The 10,364-nt window shown below is 40.8% G+C and overlaps 1 protein-coding gene across 1 annotated transcript in view; it reads right to left on the bottom strand.

The window, feature by feature from the left end:
- Positions 1-358: 358 nt before the first annotated feature.
- The window catches only part of tmem129 (transmembrane protein 129, E3 ubiquitin protein ligase), a 17,050-nt gene continuing 7,044 nt past the window's right edge, over positions 359-10,364 (bottom strand). Inside the window, exons 4-7 of the mRNA XM_037678559.1 lie at positions 9,273-9,433; positions 6,288-6,447; positions 6,138-6,210; positions 359-671 (exon numbers count right to left, since the gene is read on the bottom strand). Coding sequence (XP_037534487.1) covers positions 487-671; positions 6,138-6,210; positions 6,288-6,447; positions 9,273-9,433 — 579 coding nt within the window. The 3' untranslated portion in view covers positions 359-486. The remainder of the gene's footprint in view (positions 672-6,137; positions 6,211-6,287; positions 6,448-9,272; positions 9,434-10,364) is intronic.

Below are 10,364 nucleotides of genomic sequence, written 5' to 3'. Positions count from 1 at the left end.
CTGCTGCTGGTCATGGGCACCACACAACTCAGAAAGGAAGAAGCAAGTAAGGATAATGGATGGATGGACGTTATTATTCTGTAGAACTTTGATCTCACTATATTGAAGTTTTCTTATTTTTATTATTGTAAAGAAGACCCATTTATATTGACCATGATTGATTATTGATAGCAGTAACAGTACAACACATCCAAGAAGTTGAACACATCTTATAGGCACTGTAAATAAACGGAACTGAGCAGAACTGAACGTCTTGTAGACGGTTTGAAACATGGTGAGAGGCAAGTACAGAAGACATACAGCCGACCCAGAACCAGCTGTGCACATTGTTTCTTTACTCCTCTCACAACGGTTTATTGCTCAATATTAATCAATCAATCAATTAATTAATTAATTGATTAATTAATTAATTAATTAATGTCATAAAGTACACCTCCAGGTTATTTTAGGGGCAAAATGTCTTGTTGGATTGGTGTTCTGGTTCTGTCATCGGATAGCACAGATGTCCAGTATACAAAATTTGGCTCTACAAGTGGGACAGGTGACTCTGGTAGACAACCAGGTCTCCGGTCTTTGCTGGTCTTGACGACTTGCGAACCATCGACCCAGACACATCAAACACCACATTGGTCTGCATGAACACAGCTGGCACTCCGATTCATTCCCCATTCCTGTAAGACAAACACAGGTGGAGTCAGTTGAGGCTGTACACATTCATTCATAGACAAAACGAGGACAGATTTCCTATAACCGAAACAAAAACATTGCCATAGACGTTCTCCAGCAAGCAATGACTTTAAAATGTGATGAAGTACAAGTGCTTTGTCCCATTTAGAAAGAACCTGTTCTTTCAACACAAGTAATATCTGGACAACACTGAAGTTCAGAAGTTTACATACACTCCATTTATTATGGGCATAAATGTCATTTTCATTATTTAAGAATTTATTCGAACCAGTTTTCTAGAGTGGAATGATTATTAAACGTACAAATTTAATGAGTTTTCAAAACAAGTTTATCAATATTTTTAATTCACACAGTGTCAAAATATTACAAATATGTGCATTCATCCACCTAAATCTTTTCCTCAGTGGTGCTGAAGGTGTTTTGACTTCTCACTTCTGATCAGGAATCACTGAAGCTGGTAGTTTCTCTTGCATTGCCAGCTTCGAATGGATTTGTTTGACAGCACTCACTGGATTGACCAACACTCATCTGTCCTCAGACTAAATTGTAAATTGTAGATGCACTGATCCGATACAAATATCGGTACCAGTCCCGATATGGAAAACCTTCTGGATCGGGTATCATGACAATGTGACCGATCCATGACTGGGCAGATCTATTCACTCTAACTCTACGCTTTGTGCTCTGAGTGACGTCACGCGCTAACGAACTCGCCGCGCAGATTGTTTTGAAAATGGAGCGAGCGAAAGGGTCAGCCATCTGGAACTACTTCACACGACCTCAACCAACACATTCGACAGCTACGTGCAATACGTGCGCAGCGACGGTTCCAAGGGGCGGCACTAAAACTTCCAGCTATAACACTACCAACTTAATCAAGCATCTCCAAAGATTTCACCCTAAAGAGCACGACAAGTTTGTTGAACGAAATTCAGCACTTTCTGTATCAGATCGCCATCGGATCGGTATCGACCGGCACCAAATCGCAGATATCGGTATCGGTAGTGGAAAAAGTGGATCGGTGCATCCCTATTGTAAAGTAAATCTGTTTGGATGTTCAAGTACAACCCAGGAAGCACCACGGCTCAAGCCTGCCACGATGGATCAGCAGTATCCCTGTCCGCAGTGAAGACAGATTTACCTCAGAGGACTAAAAGGGTGCTGAACAAGGAAAAGGGTCCTGCTTCAAGCTGGACTCAAATCCATCCACAAGGATGACACAAATTCAATTCAATTCAAAAATACTTTATTAATCCCGCAGGGAAATTAAATGCTATTGTAACTCGTTATCCTGGTTTCATTAAGAGATGTTATAGATGCTGATGCTGTAGGCAGGAAGGATCTCTTGTAAAGGTCCGTCCCACAACAGATCCAAAGAAACTGGCTGCAGATGCCGTCCGATCCGTCCACCCAGACTCGGCTGGCCTCTCATTTCCTCCGGGCTGCATTTATAATTTATGTAAAATTAAGGAGCCAAGAACAACGTACCTTTGTTCAAACCACAACATATTCACAATCCGGGGATTTAAAAATGTCCAAATCATCCACCCAGCGCTTCATAGATTGGACCAGCGCTTCCAGTAACTTGTAATTCTTTAAATTATTTGCAGTGTGAGCACTGACACACCAGCTCTGATAAAATGACTGGGAATGTCCGTGGAGGCAAATATTACTCGGGTCTCTGCTCCTTTTATATTTTTATTCTTCTCAAACGGGCGACATTTCCAATTTTACCTAGTTTTTCCATGTTTTTTCGTTTTTAATCATCTGGGAGAAGTTTGTCACGACATCGTCCACTTTGTTTTGAGCTGCTTTCCAGCGTTCTGAAGGAGGATACAGCGGTGACACCACGGACAAACACCAGAGTTTGTTTTTTCCTGAGGACAGTAAAAATGGAGGTCGAGACGGGAACACCCCCACACGCCCCCAACACGGTGACGTAGGTTCCAAAGCTCTACACAGTAGAACCCCAGGAAGATACTACACATAAAAACACTTTCTGTTGGAGAACAAAAGTAAAACGTTAACACTATTCAGTGCTTTTACATTTCAGGATAAAGGAAAAGATCAAACTTTGATTAAAAAGCAAAAAAATTATAAATAAATAAAAACAACAAATCAACAAGTAAGTCCTTAATTAACAAACACTCCACTTTGAAATAATAAAGAATATTTGCATCCTGGTAAATTGGTAAACGTATAAATTAGCACAGTTTGTCGGCTGTTTGATTGTGACTCATTGATGTTATCTGGTGAAAACAGATTTTAACTGCTATAAATATTATTTATGTCATTATTTTATGTTTTGTTTACATCAATGGTTTACTTTGTTTGTTTGTTTTGTATGTTGCACCACATAGGAACCATTGTTCAGTGCTATGTTGCACTGGGGACATTTTTTATTCAAATTATTAAGGAACAACACAAAAACGATTTGCTTCATCAGTTTAAATGTTAAATGGACTGTACTTGTATAACTCCTTTCTATCTTAGCGAGACACTCAAAGCTCTTTACAACAATCTGTGCCTCATTTACACATTCATACAGCTCTATACTAGATCTCTACAAAGATTATGATAATTTGACTATTTAGTCAGTTGTAACGTCTTGAATCTAATTCCCCTTGCCAAATGAATCTGGATATCAGTTAGTCAGTTTCCTGAAACGTAGTTTTGGCAGGTTCTGCTGGAATTGTCTGAAACAAGTAGTCATTTTGGCAACATTATCATTTTTATCATTTCTACTCTTTGCATGTTCCAAATGAGGTATTAGGTTCCATCTGGCTAAATCTGCTTTTATTTTGGCCATTAAAGGGTCATAATTCATAGAAATTATATTTATGGTGTCTTTTGGAATGGTCATGCCCAAGTACACGATCGATTCCATGTGGACCCAGATTATTTTAAAGTTTTCTTTGACTGTGTTGTTAGGTGAATATTTAAATGCTAGTACCTGTGACTTATGGGAGTTCAGTTTATAACATGAGAATTTCCCGTATTTCATCAAAGTTTCATATAATTCTGTAAAGGATTCCTGGGGTTTAGCCAAATAAATAAAAATGTCATCTGAAAATAGAGCTAACTTTTGTTCTTTATGGTTTACGTCAACGCCGTGTATTTAGCCTGATCCATTGTGCTACAGGTTCAACGAATATCGCAAATTATATTGGGGACATAGAACGTCCGTGACTACAGCCTTACTCGATCTTTGCAACACCCGACAGTCCACCATTGAGCCTAATTTAACCCGTGGGTTTGTTATATAACAACAAAGTCCATGCTCAATAATCCAGGTACACAATCCAACATTTTTCAGTCAGGTCATCTGGACAGTTTCTTTTTTGTGCTGAAATGTTTCACCTTCGATCCAGAAGGCTTCATCAGTCAAGGAAACACACAACACAGCTGATTCTTCAACAGTACCGCACGGCAGAATCCGACACTTGCTTACTCTCCCGGAAGTCGCACGGGACATTTCAAGCTGTTGCAACCCTCCGCCAAGAAAGCATGTGCAGCAGAAGTATTGTGCTTTGCCTAAAGGCTTAAAAGAAGTTAAGAAGAAGACTGAAGATTTACTTTTGTTCCAGCGGACTCATTCCCTCTTTGGTTGTGTGCAGCCAGCCAGGTGTGTTTATTAGGGCTGCAACTAACGATTATTTCAATAATCGATTCATCCGCCGATTATTTTTTCGATTAATCGATGAATCGGCAAAAAAACCCACAACGTTTTAATTTCTACCCCTTTATTCCAAAATTGAACATTTGACTGACATAGCAATTCACACAAAAAACAGGTTGCTATTTTACTATTCTGTTAGTAAAATATTGAATAATAAAAAATATAAGTTAGTCAAATAGCTTAAAAAAATTAAACACAAAAATATATACAAATGTGTCTTTGTACCTGCACAACATGTAGCTACTTTGTAAAATGTGTCATTGAGGGAAGAGTGTAACCTGGATTAAGTGTGGATTATTGTAACCTGGATTAAAAGTGTGGATTATTGTAACCTGGATTAAAAAAGTGTGGATTATTGTAGTGAAGCCTTCGTCTTCAACCATCGACAGAGGCCTCATGTCAGTGACGATCATGTTCAGGATGTTTCAGTGAAGACAGCTGCTGCTGTGGTGTCCATGATGTCTGTCCATCATGAAGGATGTTGTTGTTTGTTGTTGTTGTTTTCTGGAATGAGACAGTAAATATGTTTTATAGCATAATTTACAACAACTCAAGAAAAGCCTTGTTTCACTTACAGTGTTAGGTTCAGGCAAAAGTAGCTAAAAGAGCAATTAAACTCACACACACACACACACACACACATATATATATAAAATACTTAATTACACACATTTGAGTAGATGTAATAAATTACTTTAATTCCTGTTTAAATGCAATTCATCCTGCCATACCTGCAGTGTCGTCAGACTTTCCAGCAAATTAAAAGTTGAAGCTTAATCATTAAATTATTATCTTTGTGTTAGATTTATTTATAAATCACATTTAAACACTGCTTGTACCAATTAAATTAAATAAAAAGTAACACACGTTCTCTATCACCGTCATTAACCAGATAAACAAACAAACAAACAAACAGCTTCATCTACAGACAGACTGACGTTACGTTTTCTCTCTTGAAACAGAACAAAGTGTTAAATTGTAGAGACTCACCTGCAACAAGAGTTGTATCTGCTGCAGCTCCTTCCTCCTCCTCCTCGTGACTCCGACATGTTTACGTTTCACCTCCGTGGTTCTCTCGTGTCGTGTCGTCACTTTTTCAAAGCTGCATGTTTCTCAGTTTTTATCTTTGTGAAGTTCTCCCACTCTTTGGAGGACTTGGGTCAAACAGTTTTCGCTGCGTCGGTCATTTGTAAAATTTACTTTAATTTCCTTTAAAAACAGCCTCTGCTTTGCTTCCTCCTCCCCCCTCGCTCTGTTCAACTCGCGCTGCAGTTTTTGTTTTTCAAACTTTATTCAGCCAGTCAGCATTGACAATGAACTGCCTGTGAACAAAACGAAACGGCTCCGCAGCGCCGTGAAAGATGCATAATCGCGTGACACAACGAATCGATAACGAAATTCGTTGCCAACGCTTTTAATCATCGATTTTTATCGATTCGTTGTTGAAGCCCTAGTGTTTATTTGTATTAGGTTTCATTGTGCAGATTTGTGTGCAGTATATTTTGTACATTGTTAAATTTTTTGAGCAGTTCGACGGTGGATTTAATGACCATGCCAAGTGACTTAAGTGCTGTTCAGACGAATAATTTTGTGGAGGGAGTGATCCTGATATTTTAACCTGTAATTATGTTTGACCCTCTGTGGATTTGAGCAAATGCACAATAAAGTCAGACATGAAGCTGATTGTTGTAGCTTGGAAGACACAGAACTGAGTAACATCCTGAAACACATGGGACCTTCTTGCCCAGGAGCGGCAGCTGCTCGTTCTTACCTGCAGCCTGGCAGAGTCGGACCAGCTTGGCGTCTGCAGGAACCTGCATACAGCCGATGCAGAGCTCCACTTCCTGTGGGGGTGCAGAGCACACGTGTCTGACTCGTATGACACTTCACGTGTGAACACGTCGTTCTAGCTGCAGCGTACCTGTCCACTGGGCAGCGTGTACGGCTGATTGAGCTCCACCTGAGCTCTGAAGGTATCCAGGAACAGCTCGCTGATGGTTTGGCGGATCACAACGTTAGGAGAATTTCTTAATGGAGCATAGAGCTTCAGCCTGAGATCAGCGTAATCTGTAGAGTTAAGACTTTAAAAAGACAAGAGAAAGACTTCAGTTTGAGGTTTTGGCATGGCATTAGGCACGCTGCCTCTAGAACAGCTTTTGGTCTCACCAACACTTTGTCAGATGATTTTAGACACAAATAAATGACCAGAGCTGCTACATCTAAATCCCATGCTGTCAATCAGATGTGTGTGTGTGTGTGTGTGGGGGGGGGGGGGGGTCACTGCAGAGTGTTGCCCCACCATCACAAATAAGTGTTTATTGAACGTAAATTTCGTAAAATGATTCTGAAGTACAATAATCAGCTTGTTGTGCTGCAGTTAGTTCAACAGTTGGTGTAAAGTGTAAATTAATTTAGGCCTTACAAGCAAGACCCTGTTCTATGGGCCAGAGGGGTTCAACTCAAAATATGCCTAAAGTGTATATTAGTAGATCCAGTAATATTATTTAATACCCACTGCCTTTATACTTTGGAGACAAACAGCTCAGAGAAAATTCGGTGAGCTCTGTTAGGAGTTTAATTGTAAAATATATTTTTCTCGAACCCTTAAACCAAACCAAACAAGCAGTTTGTCAGTGTCCCCCAAAACTGTGGGTTTCATTGAACAGAGAACGTTTGTAGTTTTCGAGATGAGTTTTTCTGGACTGGAATAGAACAGAGAGTGTGAGTAAACCTTAATGTTTTCAGTGTAAGACCCTCAAGTGGGTAGGAGTTTTTGAAAGGAACCTTTCTTACCCCTGGATGCAGCCACATACCGGTACTTACGTTTCAGGTTGTCGTGCTCAAAACATGCACAAATGGACGGAAAAAGAGTTTCCAATTCTAAACTAACCCAAAGGCCAATCCGTCCTCATCAGTCCCAGCCCTTAATGTCACGGTTTGAGACTTTTTCTGACTAAATGGGTTGTAACTGTTTTGGTCAAACCTTGAAAAGTCGTGTGATCTCGTGATATCTAGGCCTGTCACAACAACACATTCTGTTGGGCGAGTAACTGTCTCAGAAATTATTGCCATAAACGATAATATTGATGGAAATTTGACAATAATGACTAATTATTGTCAATTTAAGAAGAAATGTGTTAATTTGTGTGTGTAGTATCTTTTTTTGACCACTGGATGGTAGTATAAGACTGTTTGAACTGAAGGATGGATAGTGAGGGAGCGAGCAGTGTCTCTTTAAGAAAAATGGGAGGGAGGCCCCTTGACGTGACATGGGCTGTCTCTCCTTCCTTTTTTCGGTTTTCAAAATGGCGGATGCTCGGTGTGGTTTGAGCTCTTCAGCATAGCATTTGTCACACAAAGCTTTTAATTAAAAAAAAAAAATCAGTAAACAAGTTCTCAGCTTCTTTTTGCAAACAAAAACAACTTTTTACACGATGGTACGAGCTTCAACCGTGAATTTTGGATCTTCGACAAGACAGAAGTTTTTTCCCAAGGTCGACCTGTTAGCTTAGCTCGTAGCTTAGCTTCTCAGCTTAGCTGCTTTTAACCGTCCAAAAACACAATTTTAGATGTTAAAACAGATTTCAAAGAGAAAAGAGAAAGGGAGGTGTCAGTGAGGAGCACCGGAGATGAGCCTGTTGTCGTCCAGTGTCCAGTGAAAGAGAGAGACACGAAGAAACAATAAAGCCGATAAATGAAAACGAGGTTGATCATTTTCATTTATCATGCGATTCATTGATTTATTGTTTATCGCGACAGACCTAGTGATATCACGTTTTATGAGATGTGTTCAGTGCTCAAAGTACGTGCTCAGTGTCCGTGAAACTGGCTGAGTTTGAGACATTTTTGTGTTTGCTAATAAGGATTAGCTGTGGCGGCCATCTTGAATTAAACTGACTCTGTGGGTCAATCACTTGTGCGTGCAACGACTACATCTGGAGCGTTCCTGTTAAAGTTTGTGCGATGTCTGCCAGGTTCTGGTTCAACAACGAGCGGAAAGGACTCGAGGATCCAGGCATCAAAGAACTGAAGGCGTCTTTCTTATAAAGAGCTGAAGTGCTAGCACAGAGAACACTGTCACTCTGGACTAAACATCAAACTTCTGGCTGAGGCTCAGGGAAACTACTGAGAATGTGACAGTAAGGAGACGGGACCCAGGAGGTTCTTTAAAGGGTGGAAACGGACTAAACTGGAAACATCTGGGCCAGTTAACTGGAGGTAAATACAAGGGGCAATATTCTGAAAGGCAACACAAAGATCTTGAAAACACACAAAAACCCACATCGTGACAATATCCTGCTACTAGGGGTTGAACGAGTATATAATTTTTAAACTCGACATTAACAAAATAAAACCCGAGTAGAACTCGAGTATTTGATGACGTCATAGATCTCAAGATACAAAAATAAATAAATAAATAAAACCGCAAAAAAAGGTAATTATTTACAAAAAAAAGACCGACAAAACATTGGGAGCGTATATTCTGCTCCTACCATTTATCATACTGCAAATAAGTCACAGGAAAAACTAAACTATTAGTTTTTATTATTAAACTGCAAACGTGAAGAAACGTGCAGCACGTCAGAAACGAAACTTAAACCGAAACTGGTTCTGTTTCGGTGGATTGGACCCGGTGTTGCACCATACTCTGTGACCTGCAACAGAGCAACACCGCCCCCTACGGTCACACGTGGTCCCATTATATGACGTCACTACGGAGACTCGTTTTGATGGTTTTGTGCAGCAGCTGCAGCAACAACTTTCAACGTTTCTTCAAAAACGATTCAAGTATAATTGTGACCAAACATGCAGATTACAATATGTGCAGAATCAATAATTTAGAGAAGGTTATATTAAGGATTATAAACAAAGAATAGAGAGAAAGAGCAAGCCAGAGTGTGCATACCTAATGTTGAATGATCTGACTGCAGGGTTGATGCTGTGTACTCTCAGGGTCAACATCTGGATGGGGGAGGCTGACTCTGGACTCAGCTGGTGCTGTCTGGACTCTGTCACAGTCACATGACACTCACTCTGTAAGACCATGTGGACGTGATAGGTGGTGGCCTGGAGACAGATGGGCAGAGCGCGCACGTGGAGGAGCAAAAGGATTTATTAAAATAATTCATGATCATACAGAGTAAAACTAGAGGGTGGCACTGTGCAGCTGTGGTTAGCTCAGTCGCCTCACAGCAAGAAGGCTCGGGGTTAAAACCCTTATGGCTCCCACAGACTCGGACGGACCGGAGTCCATGAGGAAACTGTGCTCTGTCCAGACGGTTGACTTCATACTCGAGCTACACCCTGAGCGGCAGCAGCCAGCTCTGCAGGCAGGGGGCGGTTACCTTTGAGACAAACTGAGTTCACCGATTGGTCATTTGCTCACACGCCTACTAGATTGATTGACAGGTCAAAAAAACGAGAGCTGGCAGCCGCAGCGGCGTTCTGCGTTTAGATGTTGTTCATAAAAAGTGACTCTTTCTTGGTGCAGTTTGTTCTCCCCCTGCACATGTGGGTGGTTCTCCAGTTTACTCCCCCAGTCCCAAACCAAGCCTGGTACTGGACCATCAGGTGTGTGTTTCATGTGTTTATGTTTGTCCTGTGATGGAACAATATGGTTTGTTTTCACTACGGGAACCTTTTCAGGAACATTAGGAGCATTCCTGTAGACATCTCCACCAGACAACGGCCTTTGTAGGAAACTAAAAGTATGTGGAGGAGACTAAAGAGTGGATTTACAGAAACAATCCATTAAAACTGCAGAGGAGTCGAGATGCTGCTAACTGGGCTGTTGTATTCATCCATCCATCATCTGCCATCCATCCATCCATCCATCATCCATCCATTCATCATCCATGTGCCATCCATCCATCATCCATCCATTCATCATCCATCCATTCATCATCCATGTGCCATCCATCCATCATCCATCCATTCATCATCCATGTGCCATCCATCCATCATCCATCCATTCATCATCCATCTGCCATTCATCCAT

The sequence above is a fragment of the Nematolebias whitei genome, chromosome 7 (assembly GCF_014905685.2).
Source record: "Nematolebias whitei isolate Nwh7 chromosome 7, NemWhi1, whole genome shotgun sequence".
In the NCBI taxonomy this organism is placed as follows: Eukaryota; Metazoa; Chordata; class Actinopteri; order Cyprinodontiformes; family Rivulidae; genus Nematolebias; species Nematolebias whitei.
The sequence above is the reverse complement of the archived record's forward strand: the minus strand, read 5'-3'. Positions and strand labels throughout refer to the sequence as shown.